The sequence below is a fragment of the Hylobates moloch genome, unplaced genomic scaffold (genome assembly GCF_009828535.3).
Source record: "Hylobates moloch isolate HMO894 unplaced genomic scaffold, HMol_V3 SCAFFOLD_6, whole genome shotgun sequence".
NCBI lineage: Eukaryota > Metazoa > Chordata > Mammalia > Primates > Hylobatidae > Hylobates > Hylobates moloch.
In genome coordinates this window covers 91,875,640-91,895,932 of record NW_026652281.1, presented here as the reverse complement: position 1 = coordinate 91,895,932, position 20,293 = coordinate 91,875,640, and the positions used below count along the sequence as shown (strand labels likewise).

General features: G+C 58.4%; 1 protein-coding gene across 3 annotated transcripts in view; it reads right to left on the bottom strand.

Moving 5' to 3' along the window:
• Window positions 1-20,293, bottom strand: part of GNAO1 (G protein subunit alpha o1) — a 169,684-nt gene that overhangs the window by 6,366 nt on the left and 143,025 nt on the right. For 2 of the 3 annotated variants that reach the window (XM_032157373.2, XM_058441001.1), the window contains 2 exons: window positions 15,992-16,120; window positions 13,995-14,124 (listed from right to left, as the gene is read on the bottom strand). In XM_032157373.2, the coding sequence (XP_032013264.1) occupies window positions 13,995-14,124; window positions 15,992-16,120 (259 nt within the window). Of the gene's footprint in view, window positions 1-3,154; window positions 7,074-9,855; window positions 10,010-13,994; window positions 14,125-15,991; window positions 16,121-20,293 lie in introns of those variants that run through there. The other variant, XM_032157375.2, reaches the window with a different exon arrangement.

The following is a 20,293-nucleotide window of genomic DNA, read 5'->3' as shown; positions in this document are numbered from 1 at the left end:
AGACCTCCCCTCCTGGGCCCAACCTGGGCGGGGGGATGTTCTCTGGGAGTGGTGAGAGACTCCAGGCCCTTCCCATGATCTGAGGGGAAGGCATGCCAGGTCCTGCCAGCATCCTGGGGGCCACCACTCGAGGGAGAGGCTCCTGGCAGGGCCACCTGCAGGAGCGCCTGGGGGACTGGCCGCACCTCCTCTGGCTGGGTCCTACTCAGCCACATCTGACGCTGCATGGTGTTCTAAGCAAGGCAGATATGGAGGGCTGCCCTGCACACAGGAGCCTGTTTAGCAAATGGATGAACATGATGGGCACCGCACAGACACCGAGCAGGGGCAGCCTCCCGCCCTAGGCAAAAACTCTGCTTTGGGACGCAGAGCTCATTCACTTGGGTAGAGTTTGTTTCTCAGCAGCACAGAGGGCATCTTTCTCTGTGAACGAATCCATTTCTGCACAGGGACGGGGAGGAAGGGACAGTTTCCCTTATTTTCCCCAAGAACCCCGTCCTAGCCCTGGGAACTTGCCCACTGTAAACCCAGCTCTCTGGATCTAAAGCCCAGAGGTGACCCAGGCTAAACTCTACCTCTGAAATAAGAAGAGTGACACAAGTAACAGGAAAAAGAAAAGAGCTGGCGTAGACGCCACTGGGCATGTACGGGGAGATGACCTCCTCCCCCAGGGGTGAGCACGCCGTGGGTGCCGAGGAATTGCTGGTCCCACTGCCACACCGTCCCCCTCTGAGCAGAAAGAGGACGATGAAGATAAAGTGACCACACCAGTCACCGAGGCCCACGCTGTGCCGGCGCTCTCCCTGCCTCATGTCACTTAACCTCATCCGGCCTGAGGGGACACTGCGGTGACACAGCTGGGCCAGATCCAGAACTCATGCAATGGATCTCTCCAGTCTGTATCAGCAGGCTGTGGGGCTTTCGAGGAATCGATACTAACAGCAGCATGGCGGGCTCCGTGCATCTTATGGCCAGTCCTCCCTTCGGTATCTCCCCTGTGCCTGCATCATTCTACCATGACCCGTAGAGGCAGCCAGCCCCAGCCCCTGGTTCCTATTAGCTGAAGTTGGTCGGTGGAGGGCAGAGTTCTCAGCTGCCTCTCAGGGGCATCTGGACAGCTTTCATCCTTTATTCCCCACCCCCCAGGAGCTGTAGTACATGGCACTGCCCTTTCATTCTGCTAAACAGATTCAGTAAACTCATATGATCTCATCACTCTCCCATCCTCAATCAGTAAATTTCATTCTGATTCCCCAGGAGCATTTCCCTGTCATCTGTGTGATCCCACTGGGGAGGAGCAGGTCTTGCTTGCCCTGAGCCACCTCACTGGGGTCTGTTCAGAAAAGGGCAGCCGGAGGCTTCTGGGAGGCCCAGTGAACCTGTGTCCAGGGCCTCGGGCTGTCCACACTCAAGCTCATTGAGCCACATTATGAGGCCAGAGTGGTGAGGCTATGAGACCCCAAGGATTCCACAGGAACATGCTCCCCACTCCACAGAGCCACCTTGACCTGCAGCTGTGTAACAGAGAGCTGGAAACCCACAGCCAGAGCCAAGCTCCCTCCTCCACTGCACATCTGTCCAGGCACTGTCCAGGCACTGCTAGGAGCAGCCACTAGAGTGACCTGAGCTGGGAGTGGGGACGGTGCCCCCTTGGCCACTGAGCTTAGGTGTGGAGGAGAAATCAAGGCCAGCTCATTTAGGCTCCACAGTTCCACTGGTTAAGGCTGAGCGCCCGCCACAGCCCCTACGTCTCAGGGCCACAGAGCACGACTCACAGGCACTCGCTCTTCCAGTCAGTACTGCCTGGCATCTGTGTGCAGGGCTCTCTGCTGGGCTGCCCCGAGGAAGTAAGAATGACCACATCAGGCTCCTGCTCTCCGAAAGCTCACAGTCCAGCAGGAGAAAGATGACGCACAGTCTGTGGTCCCAGGAGTGGCAGTGCAGGGGAGGACTTGGGGAGCAGAGGACAGGCATAACCAAACCTGGTTTTATAGGGAGAGGGCCTTGGAGGGAGCCCCAAAAGGTGGCTGATCCTGGAGACTCGGGGAGGTCAGTGAGGAGGGGAGATCCTGCAGGGCAGGGGAGGCGCCGGCACTGAGACCCCTGCCAGCCCCCGAGGCCTGACCGCCCTCCCTCGGCACGCTGCCTGGAACCCATTGCCAAGGAGCTGAGAGCACAGCTCATCCTTACAAGCTCCCCAGAGGAAGCAGACGCCGGGGTACATTCAAAGAGATACCACCATTTCAGAAAAGAGAAAGAAGCCAGAGGTCATAGATGGCTGACAGCCAAACCCCTAGACCTCCACCTGCCCCAGGCTGCAGTGGAGGCCCAGGAGCAGCAGGAAGCGGTGCCAGCGCAACCATGGCCACTGCCACGTCACCCACAGCAGTGTCCATGTGGGCACCAAGCTCTCCAGGACAGGAAGGTGGCTCGGCACAGAACGGAGCAACCTCCCATCAGATGGCGATCCTGACAGGGGGGCAGGGTGCCCAGTCGCCCTGATCCTCTGTCCCCAGCAGAAGTGTGCCCACTCTGCCAGGCTGCCTGCAGTCCTGGGACCAGGATGGGGCAGGGCCTGAGGACACACATCGTGCAAGTGCACCTGGCAGGAGCTCCCTGGGCCCTGACAACACATTACACTCACGCTAGGAAAGCGGGCACATTTTATTAACGGTAGGCGACTAATAAATACATTATGGCAGCCAATAAATTATTACAATAACTAGAGATTTATTAAACCAACAAGTCACTCTTCTTACAAAATTACAGTTAATATGGGGTGGGCGGCAGCGACAGGGTTGGGAGGTGGGACCACTGCACTTGAGAGAGACGGCTTTTCTAAGGAGGGCCTGGGACGCCCGAGCCCACCTGGCCTAGATGGGGGAGGGGGGTGCGTAGGGAGGCAGAAGATACTCAGCAGGGTTAGGGTGGGGGATGGAGGGCAGAGCCAGGGGATGGGTCAGAACCAGTGGAGTAGAGAAGACCAGGAGGCAGGAGGGGAGGGCCTGGCTGCCCAGGGCTGTGGGAGTAATAGGGCGGGTGTGGAGGGGAAGGGAGGGGAGGGGTGGGGAGGGAAGGGGAGGAGAGTAGTGGTGCCTCGGAGCTGCCGGCTCTGCCAGGAAGGGCGGTGGGTCTCTGCTGGTGGTCTTGGTGCACTGGGCCTGGGGATGAGAGCTTCTCTTAGAGGGGGAGCCCCTCTCTCATGGAGGGGATCCAGGAGTTTGGATTGGGGGCCATTCTTTCTGCTTTTCCCCCAGCCTGCCCCTTCTTTGACAGGGGCCTTTGTCTGGCTGGAGTGGGGTCTGTCTGGAGGCCCCAGCTCCTCTCTGGGCAGGGTGGGGTCAGGACTCTTCTTGCTGAGTGGTGGGAGATGGGGAGCCCTACCACAGACCCCATGGCAGCAGCTCACACTCTGGCCCTGTTCCCTGGGCTGCTGGGATCCCGCACTCTAGGCTTGCGGCCTGACAGCAGGAACTGCCTGGGGGTGACGGCCTTCGGCACTGCACACTGAATCTCTGGTGGCGGCGGAGCTGGAGCCTCAGGTCTGGGTTCCTGAGAACTGCCAGGTTGTACCTGAAGGCTCCCAGAGGCTCAGAGAAGAGAAGAGGCAGCCAGAGGAGGCTCTGTGCCCCAGACTTCTTGAAAAGGAGGAGGGCAGGCCACTAGCTGACTTGGAGGAAACAGTCCGAGTGCTCATTAAATATCCACCTGGGACTGCAGTGGACTCACTTGCCAAGAGTGCACCAGGTCAGACTGAGAAATAAAGGGGGTGGCCAGGAAGGATGCAGGCTAGAAAAAGGAAGAACTTCCAGAACCAACCCCTGGGTGCTAACTGTAGAGTGTTAGGTGGGAGCAGGGGATAAGCTCCCCACTGCAGGACTCATGTTGGCCAAAGGGAAGGGCATGGGTGAGACCATCCCTTGGCCTTCCCTGCTGGGGTGTGTAGACAGCTTAGTTACAGGGCTTGCAGATGGGAACTTGGGGCTGCCTCGGCTCCTGAGAACACTCGGAGAAGACCAGCGCAGACCATGGAGGGCAGGGATGCCTCCAGTTCCTGCCAGTGGGAGCTGGGCTGTGGGGAGGGCCTGGGAGACAGCTGCGTCCTGGCAACAGGTATGGTGGTGTTCTTCTGCCTGAGCTCTAGGGTCCTCATGGAACCCAGAATGCCAAAGCTGTTGGTCAGGGGCCCAGGATGTGCTCTCTGCTTGGGGCTGGGCAGACCCCACACCCTCCTCAGGCCAGAGAGCCTTCGGGACCTCTATCGGTGCTCAGAGGGAAGGCCAAGACCTGGTTCTTATGATGGTCAGCGGCGCAGGTCACAAAACTGGCCCATAGGCATGAAAGTGGCAGGCACAATTTTCATGAGTTTGGCAAAGACGTTCTTTGTAGAAATCAGTTTCTGCTTGGCCTGCTAAATCGGAGCCATCGGAGAGGTTACCATGGCCCCTCAGGACACACACAGGACCACTGTGGATTAGAAACCCACACGTGTCACTCACAACATTCCTCCCACATCCACATCCACGACGGAGCCAAGTCTCATCTGTCACCCTCAGTCACCACCCCACAAGATGGAGTCACCGGTTACGACATGGATGACAGGCATCATGCACAGGGAGAGAATTTCTCCCTGGATACTCCTGAGGACCAAGGACCCCCCCCCAGGCCAGGGTGGGAGGATTGAGAGCAGTGCAAGAAACCGAGGAGGATGGAGCATCCAAGGGAAGAGAAAGGCAGGCTGGGGATGGAGGGCAGGAAGGGCTGAGCACCCACTCCTCCAGCCCCAATTCTACGGACAGGGAAGGCCTGGATCAGAGGCCTGGACCCAGCCTGGTGCTCTGGCCACTGTGGTCTGAGGGCGGCTGCTGGGGGATATGGAGAGCCCTCCAGCCCAGTGACTTCCACCTCCAGGGTGATGGCCTTAGAGGTGGAGCGTGGCCAACATCCCCCCTTTTGCCGGCCGCTTCTGAGCCTGGGGTTATAGTTTGGAGCAGAGTTAGGGGAACAGCTGGCCTCACCCAGGGTGGTGCTGCTGAGAAATAACTGCCATGTCTTCCATGTCGGGTGGGATGGCTTAGCTGGCCCTGGCTGTCCATGGTAGGACACTGTTGGTTCCCAGGGCCTGTCCTCTGCCACATCCCAGCACCTGGTGCAAGGTCCAGAACATGACCGAGGTGAACAAAACAGAGGTGGACTTGGGCTGATGGGGTGGCTCCTGCAGTCTGGCTGCCAGAGGCTCCCCAGGCACCAGTCCCGGCAGGCATTTGGCACTAGGGAAGGTCCCTGGGTCTCCTGGGCACCACTCAGAGCTCTGTGCCTGTGGGTCCAACAAGTCCAGAGCTGTTGGCACTGATGCTTCCTGGCTCTGGGGCAGTCCGGGGGCTGCAAGTGGAAACCCAGGGGCCCTGCTGGGCTGGGGACTAAGCAGTGTCCAGAGTGGGGGCAGGGAGAACAGAGGGCTTGAGGAGGGAGGCAGAGGCCTGTCAGGGGGTACCCTCCTCCCTCCCGTGGCACATCTAGGTCCCCAGGCACAGCCTGCTGTACAAGCACAGGACTGGCCTGGGTGTGGGTGTTGGCCTCAGCCACCTGGAGGCATCTGGGAGTGGGAGAGGAGTGTTGGTTGCCCAAGGCCAGCCAGACCTGCGTCACCAGGAGAAGCTACCCCGCCCTCTTCTGCTCAGGCATCTCGGCAGTGAAGCCTCCTCGAAGGGGTCCTAGGAGTCTCCCTTTAGAGTGGGGAACAGGGGGATGTGTCTGTGCTGGCCTGGGCCCAAATACTCCAGGGTGTCAGCTCCATCCCCCTGCTGTCCTCTGTCCCCAGGGGCTGGGAAGACACCAACAGCTGTGGACAAACTCCCTGATTTCTTCACCAAGACAGTGAGGCGGGGGCACTGGCTGCAAAGGTCCACCCCCCCCTAGACCTCTGCAACTACAGAATCCCCAGCCCAAAGGCCTTTGCTGGTTTGAGTTGAGTTCAGTGTGGACTGAAGAGAAAACATATCTTTTCACACCTCAGAGTGACCACCCGAGCTCCTGGTGACTGGAAAAAGGAAATGGGTCACCTTTGGCCTGCAAGGACTGTGTGGGAGGCCCCAGCCCAGGCGACACAGGAGCTTCCACCTCCCTTCCCCGCGCCCCCCACCTCTCCCTCCCCCCGTCTCCCACCTCTCCCTCCCCCCGTCCCCGCCACCATCTATCTGAGCCATAAGTCAGTCTCAAGAAGCATTTCCAGAACTCGGAGGAGTCAGGGATGGGGGTTCTCTGGGAGAGCAAAGGCAAGGGAGGATGACCCAGAGAAGGAAGGGCTGAGACCCAGGGGAGGGAGCAGGGAGACGGAGGCCATTGCCAAGGCCTGAGTCCTCCAACCCATACCAAGTTGGCCTGATCCCACCCTGGCTTTTGTTGACGGAACTGCCCTCCACCAGAGACCCCAGGCAAAGCTGAGGATGGCTCCTATGACCCCACCCTGCCAGCACCCTGCTGCAGGGCCATCTGCACCACTGTACCACCCAAGATGACAGGAGGACACTCCGAGGCTTCCAGTGAGTCATCAGGTGCAGGGTGTGCCCATCTGGGCCACACGGCGGCCCTGCCCTGCCCCCCCGCCAGCTTCCCGATAAAGCACTCAGAGATGACGCAGAGGCTGTGAGCGCGGAGTCTCCTGGCCTTGCAGCATGCACTCAGCGGCCCCGCCCCGCCCCTGCGTTACCACGAGTTCTGTTGGGGGGTACGGGTGGAGGATGCTCCCTCTTCCCTCCCTTGGTGCCAGCCTCTGAGGTCTTCTTCCTCAAGTGCAAAGAGTGGTCTGAGAGTGGTGGAGCCTGGTTCCAGGGGAGGGGGGCGGCAGGCCAGGCAGGGCAAGGGTGCTGGGCAGGGTGGCCGGGCTCAGTAGAGTCCACAGCCCCGCAGGTTTTTGGCGATGATGACGTCCGTCACAGCGTCAAAGACAAACTGGATGTTGTTGGTGTCCGTGGCGCAGGTGACGTGGGTGTAGATCTCCTTGTGGGCTGACTTGTTCTTGCTCTCGTACTGGGCCTGGATGTAAGCCACGGCTTCTGTGAAGGCGCTGGGGCCTGCAGAGCAAACAGGCAAGGTGTGGTGAGGCGAGAGGCCCATGGGACTGCTTGGCGTGGACGACCCCAGCCTGGCCTGTGTGGCCATCCGGCCATGGGCCTCTCAGAGACAACCGCACAGGGAAAACCTGATGGAGGGGACCTGAGGGGTCAGCAAAGTCAATAGGGGGTCCTGGATCCAGTCAGTGGGACAGATCCAGTGTAAAAGTCATGAAAGATACAAAATATCAGGTCTCCCAGTATATCACCTGTATTTATCCTTTTTTTTTTTTTTTTTTTTTTTTTTTGAGATAGGGTCTGGCTCTGTTGCTCAAGCTGGAGTATGGTGGTACGATCAGGGCTCACTGCAGCCTCCACCTCCTGGGCTCACATGACTGATACTCTCTTCTCAGCCTCCTGAGTAGCTGGAAACCACATCTGGCTAATTATTATTATTATTATTTTTAATAGAGACGGGATCTCCCTATGTTGGCCAGGCTGGTCCTGAACTCCTAAGATCAAGTGATCCTCTCATCTCAGCCTACCAAAATGCTGGGATTACAGGCGTGAGCCATTGTGCCCGGCCAATCACCTGTATTAAAAGGAGCACTGTTTCATGGAACTTCCATTTTCCTTTTATACATGCATTTATGGACTCCTTTTTTTGTTTTTCTTTTTTGTTTGTTTTTTTTTTGGAGATGGAGTCTTGTTCTGTCACCCAGGCTGGAGTACAGTGGTGTGATCTCAGCTCACTGCAACCTCCGACTCCCAGGTTCAAGTGATTCTCAAGCCTCAGCCTCCCAAGTAGCAGGGATTACAGGTGCGTGCTGCCACGCCCGACTAATTTTTGTATTTTTAGTAGAGATGGGGTTTCGCCATGTTGGCCAGGCTATTCTCGAACTCCTGACTTCAGGCGATCCGCCTGCCTCGGCCTCCCAAAGTGCTAGGATTACAGGCGTGAGCCACCATGCCCAGCCATTTATGGACTCCTGAGGCAAATGTTGCATCTTATCACGGGTCACGTGCAAGGAGGTTTGAGGGCACTGGGCTCATGCAGGTAGCCCTGGCCGATGCATGCCCTGTGGGTGGGCCTTTTCCTTTGGGAGTCCACAGAGCAGGCCTTGACATCACCTCCTGTGGCCACTGCTGGGCCAGATGGGAGGAGGAGCCTATAAACTTCTTGTTTCTGATGTCCACTCACAGGGGATTAACAACCGCCTGGCTCACATGCTGCCTTCCTCAAGGGGCAACACACTGAGCTGGTTCCCAGGTAGGCTCAGGGAGAGGAGAGTCTAGGAGAGAAGCTTCTAGTTTGGGAAGGGGCAGAAGAACAGGACCCCAGCTTTGCACTGAAGGCCCTCAGCCTCCAGGAATCCATGCCAGGTGCAAGCAGGGCTGTGGAGGGGGCAGCAGGGAGGGGAGCTGGAGTTCAGAGCCGCAGCTCTAAGCTGGAGTGGGCTGCTGTGCAGAAAGCCTGGAGGGCCTGCCAGACCTCAGCTCTTTGCTCAATCTGGGCTGGAGGCTGGGGAGTGTCCTAGGACTGCAGCTGATTACTCAGCCTCCCTTGTCCCCTCCTCCTTCCCCACTCCAGCCCCAGACTGGCCTTGGTAACTGACCTACCCTACCTGTTTCCACTGCCCCACAGGCCACAAGCCCGGGTCACTAGGGCAGGATTCATAGGCCCTCAACTACGGCTAGAGAGGAAGCTGGCTGGGAGCTTCCAGGGAGGCTGAGCCCTACTCAACTCCAGCTGGACATGCCTGGGTCCTGGCCTGCCAGGCACTCAGCCTGATATGGGGAGATGGGCGGAGGCAGGAGGTAGGAGAGCTGTGCTGCTTGCCTGGCCCCAAGCCCCTGGGGTGCCCCACTGGGACTCTGTCTGCCCCTGCTCTGTGCCCTCCAGGCCTCAGGGCAGGTCGGGCTGAGGGTGCCCCACTTCTCCTCTCACTCACTTCTCTGGTCAGGGTCTGGCCATCTCAGAAGAGCTGATGGGCACCCGGGCTATGCTGGGGCCCTGTAACCACTCTGATGTCACTGACCAGAGCTGCCACCCTGCAGCTTCTCAGGGGCCCTGGTCATGCTGCCTTCCTGGCTGCCCGCCCACCCCATGGTCAGGTAAACCCACCACAGCACTGGCAGGGCTGGCCTCTCATCCCCAGCACCCTATGTACGGGGCCAGGGCTCTGCTGCTTGCAAAGCTCTGTGATTTGAGTCTTGCAGCAGCCCCATGTGAGTTAAAGGCATAACCCTAAAGGCAAGAGCAGACAGGCAGGGGGCGCTTCCTATGTGCGGCACCATGCGAAGCTCTGCGTGCCCATCAGCTCATTCCCTCTTCACAGCACCTGGTGAGGGAGGTGAGGGCAATCACAGCCATCACCCCACCCCACAGACCCAGAGACTGAGGTTCAGAGAGGCTGCATGACCTGCCTGAGCTGCTTGTGAGTGGCGGAGTTGGGGCATAAACCTTGGGCTGCCTAACTCCAAGCCTTTGTGCCCCGCCCCTCATCTTCTCAGCGTTCTCTCGTCTCGTCACAGAGAGCCCCTGTGCACAGACAGTGGAGCTCAGGCTCCCAGAGGCCGCCCTGGTCACACAGCTCATAAGTGGCAGAGCCAGGGCTCCACCGGCTTTCCCTGATGAGGAAGCCCTGGGTAGCTGCCCCTACTCTCTAGAGCACAATCTGGGGGCAGGGTGGGGGACCGTTTGTGTGGATTCTCTGTGGCAGAGTCAGGGGCATCCACAGAGCGCAGGAAGGGTGGACTGGGCTTTGGGAACGGGGCCTGCTGTCCCTGGAGGGGTCTCTACCTGTATATTCAGGAAAGCAGATGGTGAGCGGGGACTTCTTGATCTTCTCTTCAAATATGTCCTTCTTGTTAAGAAACAGGATGATGGACGTGTCTGTGAACCATTTGTTGTTGCAGATGCTGTCAAAAAGCTTCAGGGATTCGTGCATGCGGTTCTGCAACAGAGTGGAGGGGTGAGTGAGGGGCGGCAGCATCCAGTGCCCTGACCCACCGCGGCCAATGACACAGCGGGACAAGCAAAGGGAAGGTCCACCAATGTGGCTGGATGCACCACCAGGACGGAGACCACCAGGACGGAGACGGGAGGACCCACAAGGACAGACGGGACGTGGTCCTGTTTCATTCCACACGCAGGCAGGGCGGGGCGGAGCAGGGCTGGGCAGGGTTGGGGGATGCTGCCCCCTTCCAAAGAGAGCTGGCCCTGGGTGGGGGCAGTGAGGTCACTGGAGAGGCTCCAGCTCACGGAGAGGACATGCACCATGCACGTACAGCGCAGGGGCCGCAACCACCACTGAACGCATCTGCGCGGAACCCTGCTCATGCAGATTTCTCTACCAGGGTCTCATTCGGTTTCGACAGCAAGGTTGGAAGGGTGCACGCATTCGGTTGGGAAACATTAACCGAGGACTAAGAGATCCTCGAATTAATCCCGAGTTGGAAGCAGACACCAGGGGATAGCGTCTCGGGGGTGAGCTTGCTGTGGCCTTGGTGTGATTGGTGGTTTCGTTGGTGGGCTGGGGTGGGGGAGGCTCCGGGAGAACTGGTTGTTGGGGCTGGTTTCTCAGTAGAGGGGCCAGAGGAACCCCAAGATGAAACACAGCAAAACAGATTAAAACAGAAAAGAAGATAAAACCCAACAAGAGAAAGAGAGAAAAATACTGAAAAATTGGTTCAATCAGTCTCAGGGCCAGGGCATCCTGGCCAGTTCCTGCAGAGAGCTCTGTGTGGGCTCACAGGGGCCATGGCCATCCTGGGCCTGTGGATCGCAGGGCAAGAGATGCAGGATGGGTGGGATGAGCCCAGGCCAAGGGGCTGGAGAGGAGTGAGGGCGCAGGGGCGGGCTGGGCAGGCGTCACAGCAAAGTCACCCAGCGGCGCCCTGAGAACCTGCTGCTTTCAACTCTTAGCTGATGGATTCAGTTGGAGGGAGGTGCTTCATACCTTCCGGGCTTGGAGGGTCTCTCAGAACTGGTTTTGGCCTTGGTTTGGCAAGATAAGGCCCTGCAGGCAGTGGCGGTGACCGTGGTAGTGGAGAAGTTGTGGCAGCCGCAGGCCCGGCTGGGCGGTGCTGAGAGCAGGTACGAGGCCAGGACCAGGCTCTCGGGCTCCCGGGTTGCAGCGGACAGGGCAGCTGGATGGCCAGCGGCAGCCACTAGCCCCAGGGCTCTCCTAGTCTGGCTCCAGAAGCTGCTTCCAGACACCTTTGTTGCAGGCTCTCACCCCAGCTCTCACCCCAGGCCAGAGAGGGACGCACAGCGCTGACCAGAGAGGACGGCTGAGGACCAAGACCTGAGTTCCTGGGGCCTGGCTCTTGCCTCTCTGAGGCAGACAGAGCTCCCACATCCTAGAACCTGACCTCTAGCCATGGCATCTGAATGTAGTAGCCACAGGAGCTATTCACTGGGTGATCATTCCTGCATACAGGCACGTTTACAGCTTTTAGCCCGGTGGTCCATTCTACCATTGTCACCATTTACAGAGGAGGAGGTGCAGGCCCAGGCACGGTGGGGCGGTTGCCCATGATCACACAGGTGGCAGGGGCGATGCTAGACCCTGTACCAGATCTGTCTTGACTCCCAAGCTGCCCACCTCTGCATGCGCCCCCAGCACACAGCGACGACTGCTTAGTTCTATAGCGGCAGTATTGTTCTTGCTGCCACCATGGCAATGAGCTGCCTTTGTGGCTGCTGTCAGGTTGCAAAGTCATCCCCATTCCCTGCATGAGCTGCTACTTTTCCCCGGGCTGTGAAGGTGGCCAGCTTTGGGGAAGGAAGGACACAGGAAGAGCCTGCCTGTGACCTTGGCTCCATTTGCTTTGGCTTCTCCAAGGTCCTCTGCTCCAGCCCTTGTGTGGAAGGGTGGAGGAAATGGGGAAAAAGGGAAGTGAGAGAAGGTGGAGAAGACTGGAGGGCAAGTGCTCCAGGCAGCAAGGCCCACAGGCTGGAAGGTGACCCAGTGTCAGGCCTAGCACCAGGCTTATGCTCACTGGGGACCCGTGGGCTACAGAGCTCGGGGCCTGTGGCTGCTAGGCCCACCCAGGCGTCCCTTTGCTTCCATCTTCCAGACGTGAGCGAGAGCCCAGCCCCATGGCCGGTGGGCCTGGGACTTGGGTTGAAGCCAACCACAGGCCTGGCAGGGCAGGTCCAGGGAGAGGCTGGATTCCAGGGGCAAGGGCCCTCCTGGCTTCCTGCCTCTAGCTCCTTTGCTCTCTTTGAAACCATGGTGGACATGGGGAAAAAAGATGAGCCAAGTGGAGCTCAGACCCCAGGAGTTGGAGCAGTGGCCGTAACAGCATAGAGTCCAGCAGTGGGGAGTGGGAAATGTCTGGGCAGTCACTGTGAGGGGCACATGGCCAGGACGCTGACCTGGGCTTTGGGTGGTCAGTGAGTCTGGGTCCAAGCACGGCCCAGGAAGCGCATCCACCCTTGCCCCACTCAGCATCAAGACTGGGCTGGTGACTGACATCACTGCTTGTAGATGCCATTGAGAACAATTACAGCAAAAACCCAAGTCGGGGGTACAGGTGGGCCTGAAATAGGAAGAGCCAGGTGGGTGAGCCTGTACACGGAACGGGTCCAGACTACCCACACCACCAGCCCAAAGCCCCATCACTCTGTGTAAGCCCCTCAGGGCGGCGGCTCCTCCTCCCTATAGCACTGTGCCCCGTAGCCCACACCCCAAAGTTGATCCCATCCTCACAAAGCCCAGTGGACCAGCTGGGCCAGAAATGACGAGGAAACAGACCCAGAGAGAAGACAGGCCTTGCTCAAGGCCCAGCATGACAACAAGCCCCACCTTCAACCTCAAACCTTTGCCAGCCCTCAGAGGCATGGGGTGGGGGGTCTGCATGTGTTCCAGACAGAAGGAGATGACAGACGCCAGGCTGTGACCCCATGGCCTATGGGCCCCACTGTCAGGAGTGTTGGGGCTTGTTTCCAGTGACCCTGTGGGCTATGCTCAGTGCCTGGTGGGCTGCAGCCCAGAAGGGGACCACGCAGTGGACCTGCAGGCTCAGGGCAATCACCAGCAACCGTACAACCACTAGCTTGGCGCTGCTGTCCCAGAAACAGCTCCAGAGCGCTGCACACGGATCACCCATCCCACTGCCAACAGCCCCCCACAGGTAGGTACTATTATTATCTCCCTTTTATGGAAAACAGTAACTGAGCCAGAAAGGATGCTGCCTAAATTCAGCAGCAAGCCAGTGAGTAGCAGAGCCAGGACTAGACCCAGAGGAAGGCTGCACTTTCCCAGGGGAATGTCCCCTTGCTGAGGCCCCAGGCTGAATGTGACGCAAGACAGAAGGTAGGCGCCTGGTCTGGCATTTGGCAAAGGAGCCCAGAGCCATGACTGTCACTCACCAGCATGCCTCATCCCCATTGCCCTTCCTGGCCCATCAGCCCCACACACTGCTCCCCAGCACCCCCAGCCCCACGCAACTCTCCTGCAGCATCCTGGGCCCTCCCCACCTCTCCCTCAGCATCCCCGGCCCCACGCTGCTTCAGCAGCATCTGAGGCCAGTGCCCCAGGGATGGCTGTCAGGCTAAGACTGCTATTTCTGTTGCATGTACATTCTTGCTTGGCTGCCTCCTGGTTTTTTTAGGGTTTGCTTAAATATGCTCTGGCCTGATGGCCTCTGTGACTCCGCCAAGTTTATGGAAGAGGCACATTCTGCACGGCTCTGTGTGATCAGGTTGCATACACAGGCTCTGCCACACTGGCATCATGAGGCATTTGCCTTGGCAATACAGAATTGGTGGAGTGCCGGCATGGCCCGTCCATGATGGAAACCTCTAACCACAACAGCTGGCTAGACCCCAGAGCCATTGTGGGCACCCGAGGCCCAGTGCTCAGAGGGTTGGCCTATCCTGCGGCCGTCTCCTCAGTGCTGCCCCCTGCCCGGGGGGCCCAGGCCACTCACCGTGGTTTCATCTTCGTGGAGCACCTGGTCATAGCCGCTGAGCGCGACACAGAAAATGATGGCCGTGACGTCCTCGAAGCAATGGATCCACTTCTTGCGTTCAGATCGCTGGCCTCCGACGTCAAACAGCCTGTAGGAGGCAGGGAGCTGGTAGGCGCAGGGTCCAGGCAGGTGAGGGCTGCCTGGGGATCAGGCTGTGAGCATGCTGAGAGGCAGAGGATGGGGGCCATGGTGCTCAGAGCCTCGCCAGAAGCCCTCACTAGAAGACCTCGTCACTCCATGTGCTGACAGACAGCTGGATCACTGCCATCCCCAGGCACTACCCCCGGAGTCTGTCCTGGGACTGGCTGTGCTCACAGATCACCACTCAAAGACCTGCCCTTGCATCTGAGAAGCATTTTACTAAGAGGGCACACCTGAGCCACCCCCAGGAAGCGCCTCTGAGAGTCCTCCTCACACGAGGACCCTCCTCTCAGTCTCTTCCTTCCTGGGTTTACTCTGGGCAAACTCCAAACCAGCCCGGGCGGGAGGCAGGCAGGAGATGTCACCTGTTATATGGATGGCAGAAGTGAGCCACCCATGGGCTTAGGACATGCCCAACCTGGTGAGAGTCCAGCTGTGGTGGAGCTGGGTCTGGCTGTGGACAAAGCTGGCGCTCTCACCTCTGCCCAGTACGGCCCCTTTCCAGCAGATCAGAGCTTGGCCTCTTCCCCCTCTCAGACTCTACTCCCAAGGGGGCACAAAAATTCTGGGAGAGACTGTGGGCAGGTGGGACTTATGTCCTGGAAGTAACAGGTCAGTCTCCCACCCTAATCCCCAGAGCAAGGAGCCCTGTAGCCTCCTAGATCTGGGATGCCTGCTGACACACAGCCTGCCAGAGGGGGACAGGGAAGGATCCCTGGTCCTACCAGACACAATGGAGCGACTGCAAGCAGAGATTAGAGTGGGCTCAGAGCAAGGAATGGGTCTGGTTCTCATTCCGTCACTGCGTCCCCTGGATCCCACCTCCCCATCTGAAATGCAGGGGTGTTGGTGGATGGCCTCTGTGGCCCCTCCAGAATGCTTATTCTCAGACCCTGCCTTGCTGGGCCAGGTTGAGATAAGATCCCCATCCTGTGCTCCCAGTGGGGGAGCAGGAGAGACCAAGGAGCCTGGGAAGGCAAGGGAGGCCCCTCAGGGCTGCTCTGCCCAAGGTTTTGCTCCCCAGATCTGTGGAGGCCTAGGGGTTCCTGGGCCCAGAGCCTCGGCCCCTCAGTCTGAACAGGAGTGGGCAGGAGCTGGGGACATGGGAGGCAGGGAATATTAGAATCCAGCTCTCCCAGCAGGGGGTCCCTGCCCTCCCCTTCTCTGCTGGCCTCTCTTCCCTGCAGGACGGAGCAGGCCTCAGTGCATGCATGTTACTGCAGGTGGGGACACAGCACTGCAGCAGGACCCCGGGAACCAGCTCACCCGTCAGGCCCCTGCTCTGAGGCCCCAGAGCCCCTGGGTTCTAGCTGCGCTCTGTGCCTGGGGAAAGCCCTGCTCTTGTCAGGCCTCAGCTGCCCATGTGTACTAGGAGAAGGTGGGTCAGCTCTCTCTGCTTCTTCCAGCTCTGGGATTACGTGGGTCCTCGGGGTCTCACAGAGGTAGCTTGGGCTTACCCAGCCCCATTCTTGGCTCCTTCCCCCAAGGTGACCTTGGAAGGGCCACCTGGTAGCCCACCTCCTCCTCCTCCTTGGAAGTCACCTCAGGGACAGGCTGCCCCTCCTTGTCCAAATCCTCCGTGTTCCTCACAGCCCCACTCCAGGAATCTTCTTCCAGGAAGCCTCCCTGCTCACCCCAGCCCCTAAACTTGGCAGAAACATAGACAGGTTCCTTCTGGTATCTAGCTGCCTGTCCCAACCCACATGCTCCCTGGGGCAGGATGATGTTTGGGTGCTGCAGACGCAATGCGCTGAAAGGCTGGGCATGTCCCATCTTAGCCCTCGCCAGGGCCTGGGGGCCTCCCTGGACCTCACCTGAAGTGGAGGTTCTTGAATGTGAAGTGGGTTTCTACGATGCCAGTGGTTTTGACCCTGGTTCGGAGGATGTCCTGCTCGGTGGGCTGGTAGTCGGCGGCCCCAATCCGATCCAGGCTGTCCAGGTAGCTGAGGATGGCAACAAACAGGGGACTATGGACCACACGCCTGGACACTGTTCTGGACTGGCCAGGCCACCCATCTTCAGAGTCTAGTCTCGGTCAGGGCCCCTCCAGGTCATTGTGGAAACGACATCACCTCCATTCCAGGCCATGGGGAGTGGGGGCGACTGAGGAAGAGGGTCTTAGGGTCTTGGCCTCACGCTCTTATTCACAGCCAAAAGGGCTATATAGCATGCAGCTCCCGGGACACTCAGATAAGACCAAGCTTTTATATGAGACTACCATGTTTATTATAATAATATTTTGTCATTTCTTCATTTAAAAGATAATAATGGCCAACAGATAGGTTCTATTCTTTCCATGTGTAACCGTGTTTTATGCGTAATTTCCCTGAGTTAAATGTACTAAAACTGGGGCTCATCCGAAGGTAAGTACCTCGCCTGAGGCTGTGACCCGAACCCTTGGCCCCACAGGCCATAATTTTATTACTGTCTGGGGCTTCAGAGGCCCCCGAGCAGCTCCCTGCCTTCTCCACACTTCCTTCTCACTTACCAAGGGGTCTGTGTGCCCCTTCCAATTTGACGCTCTTGGAGGCTCAGGGCTACACAGCCATACAGCAGCTGGGCCTCCCTGGGACCCGGTCTTTGGAATCAGGGCTCTTTATCCCTGCTACCTCCTGCTATGGGGACAGACCAGGCTTTTCCAAGTCACTTGCCCAGGCCTCAGGCCAAGCACTCAGAGGACACTGCCTGCAAGGGCTTTGGGGTTCATTGTGGGTTAAGTTTGAATCTAAAGCCAGGGTAGGATCTGGGAAACCAGGAAGTGGGGAGCTGGGCCAGGCCTGAAGGAAGACTCAGTGATCCATGGAGCCTGCCAGGCCACCCATCCCTGCTGCCAGGGTAAACCACAAGCAGCCCACAGGGAGGAGCCCCGAGTGTCTGAACCACAGGACGATGTGGGGTCCCAGGCTGCATCTGCTCCAGGACCTGCTGGGGGCCAGCTTGCTGGCTGGACCTGCAGTCACCACTGCATGAGAGATGGGCATGCTGACCAGCTCATGGATGTCCACAGGGCTGGAAAGGGCAGATGTCTTCGCCAGCTAGGGTGTTCACTGATAGAACCCAGTGACAATCCTTGTGAGAATGCCGCTAAGAAAAGACAACAGAAGGGTGGCTTCCAAGGCTCAGGGAGGTAAGCTTGAAGTCATACTGCGAGAAAATGAACTTGGCAGCCAGGCGCAGTGGCTCACGCCTGTAATCCCAGCACTTTGGGAGGCTGAGGCGGGCGCATCACGAGGTCAGGATTTCGAGACCATCCTAGCCAACGTGGTGAAACCCCATCTCTACTAAAAATACAAAAATTAGCTGGGCGTGGTGATGGGTGCCTATAATCCCAGCACTCAGGAGGCTGAGGCAGGAGAATCGCTTCAACCCAGGAGGCAGAGGTTGCAGTGAGCTGAGATCGTGCCACTGTACTCCAGCCTGGGTGACAGAGCAAGACTCCATCTCGGGAAAAAAAAAAAAAGAAAATGAACTTGGCTGGGATTCCAGCCCAGTTCTGACTGGCTCCAGACCCCATGCTCTTAAACTGGACTCCATCAGCATTTTAAAAATCCAGAAAAAAAATTTAAACAGGATCCTGGCCTCCTCTCCTGAGCCTGACTGCCCTCCGTGGACAGGCACGGTGTGGGGATGGGGGTGAGGGAGCCGAGGCTGCAGAGCAGACCTGTACACGCCCCTGGCCCCATAGCCTCCTCGCCAGCCAGTGGTATCTGTGCAGGCTCTGGTCTCAGCCAGAAGGAGCCTCTCCCAAGCCTCTGTGCCTGCCCCACCCTGGCGCCCATGACCTCTGCTTCCAAGCTGTGAGGACGCCCCCCTGCTGTCATCTGCAGCTGGGCACCAGCCTGGAAGTGTTTGGTCCTGCTCCTCCTTTCCCAGCCAGGGCAAACCTCCTTTACACAGGCAACCTGGCCCTCTGGCCTCTCTGTGCTGGCCGAGCCTCATGCAAGGAGACGGCTGTGGAGGGTGGGGCAAGGTGTGGGAAAACTGCTTAACAACCCAGTCAGGAAGGCTGACTGTGCACCCACTGTCCATCCCACCTAGCCACTGTTCCAGGAGCGGGGGACGGGGCAGTCGACACAGCCCCACCTTCCCAGGGCCTGTGTTCCAGATGAGTGGGTACCCGTATGTGAGGTGATAAACAGAAGAGTCAGAGATATGACACGTGGAGAGGTAGTGTGAGAGAACGAATCAGGCTATTAGTGATGGGGGAGAGCAGCTGGGGGCTGCTATTTGATGCAGGGTGGTTGGGGAAGGTGTCTGGACAGGGGAGACTGAGGGGAATGAGGGAGCAAGTGGGCCTCGAGTGGCCTGGTGGAAACACTGGCAAGCGTGGCGGCAGGAAGCACGCATGGAGGGGCCAGGTGGTGGGTGAGGCTGGGGAAGACGGTGGAGGTGAGGGTGGCCAGAGTCTGGCTGGGGCAAGCAGGCCCTTGAGGTCATTGTCAGGGCTTGAGCTTTTGCTCTGAGTGAGACGGGAGCCCCTCGAGGGTTCTGGCCAGAAGCATGTTGACAACGGCCCTGTTGCTGCCATGAGAGCAGGTCAGCGGGTGGGGCCTGCAGAGCTGCTGTCGTCACCAGATGGCACTGGCACAGTGGGGGTGGCTGTGGAGGGTGTGAGTGGTCAGAATCTGATGTACCTGCCAGGGGAGCTGCATCTGCTGGTGGCCTGGCTGTGGGATACAGGAGGACGAGCAGAAGTAGAGATACCTCCACGTGGTGGAATGAGACACATTTAGAGGGAGGGAGGAGCACACAGAGCAGGTTCTAGGGGGAGGATGGGAGCTAGGGGTCCCACGGGCTCATGTTAACTTGAGACTCGTTTGATGTCCAAACAGACACTGAGTAGGCAGAAGTCAGGAGGGAGGGCTGGGCTGGCGATATGAATTCGAGTTGTCCAAGTGTACAAGGTGTTTAAAACGAGACAGAAGAAGGTCACCAGGCAACAGGCCTTGACAGGAGGTGCTTCTGGGATGGAGCTTGGGGACGGGATACAGCAGCCCGCAGCAGACCTCCCCCATCACCAGTTGCCTGGGTGGGTGGGCAGGAGGCATCGAGGGAGTCTGGAAAGGGCGGCCCGAGAGGAGGCGGGGGCTGGGAGTGAAAGGAGGTCTCAGGTACTAGGGGACTGAACCCTGAACCCTGAGTGGGAGGAGGCTGATGGAGCAGCCCCCAGGATAGGACTGGGCTATGAGCCGTCTCAGCAGGCGGAGGAGCAAGAGCCTGATAGGAGTGGGGTCAAGAGAGAAGGTGGGGAGAGGAAACGTCAGACGCCAGCATGGACAACTCAGTGGGGAAGTGGATTTGAGGAAAACCAATGCCAACCAGGCCCCAGAGCACCTTTCACAGCCCCTGGTTGGATGTGCCCAGGGTTTCTGGGACCTGCCTCTAGGTGGTTATCCAGAGGGGAGAGCCTGCCCTGTTCACAGAGGCCGGGGTGCACCAAGAGCCTGCTCAGGAGCCTGTGCCCTGGTCCCTCCCCTGTAAGGGGCTAGGCAGAGAAGTGCTTTGGTGGTTGGGGCATTGGGGTGTCAATGGCACCCCCTGGAAGCACATGCTGTGGCAGGCCTGTGAGTCCTCCCTCTCCTTCCCAGCACAACAAACCTACTCTGATCTGCTTCCTATACTGGGCCCAAGACTTTGTCAGAAGCTGAGGTTTAACTGCTAAGACAGGAAACGTGCCAGGCCCTTCTGGCCCTGACCACCTGTGTGTCCCCTGTCTTTCCTGCCCTCTCCCAGAGGGGAGACACGGAAGGCCCAGCCACGGTGACAGAAGAGAATGGTAACATCATCAACCTGGGAAGTGGAAAATTTGAAAGAAGGCAGAGATGAGGCTTCAGGGAGGAGAATTTCCTCAGCTTACTTGGTGGGGAGTTGACAAATACTGACTCAAGTTTCTTATTTAAAGTTATAAAGGTAAGCACCGGAAGAACTAAAAATAATCCTGTAACTAGCAAAAAGCCGGAGGTGAAGGTGGAGAGCCATGGAAGGAAGGAAGGTGAGCTGAGCTCCCTCGATTCCAGAGTGGGTGGCGGTAAATACTATTTTGAGTCGGAGGATCAAGTTTTTCTGGAAGCCACTGGGACAAATAAATGGAAGTGGGTAAAAGTGGGAGGGACAAG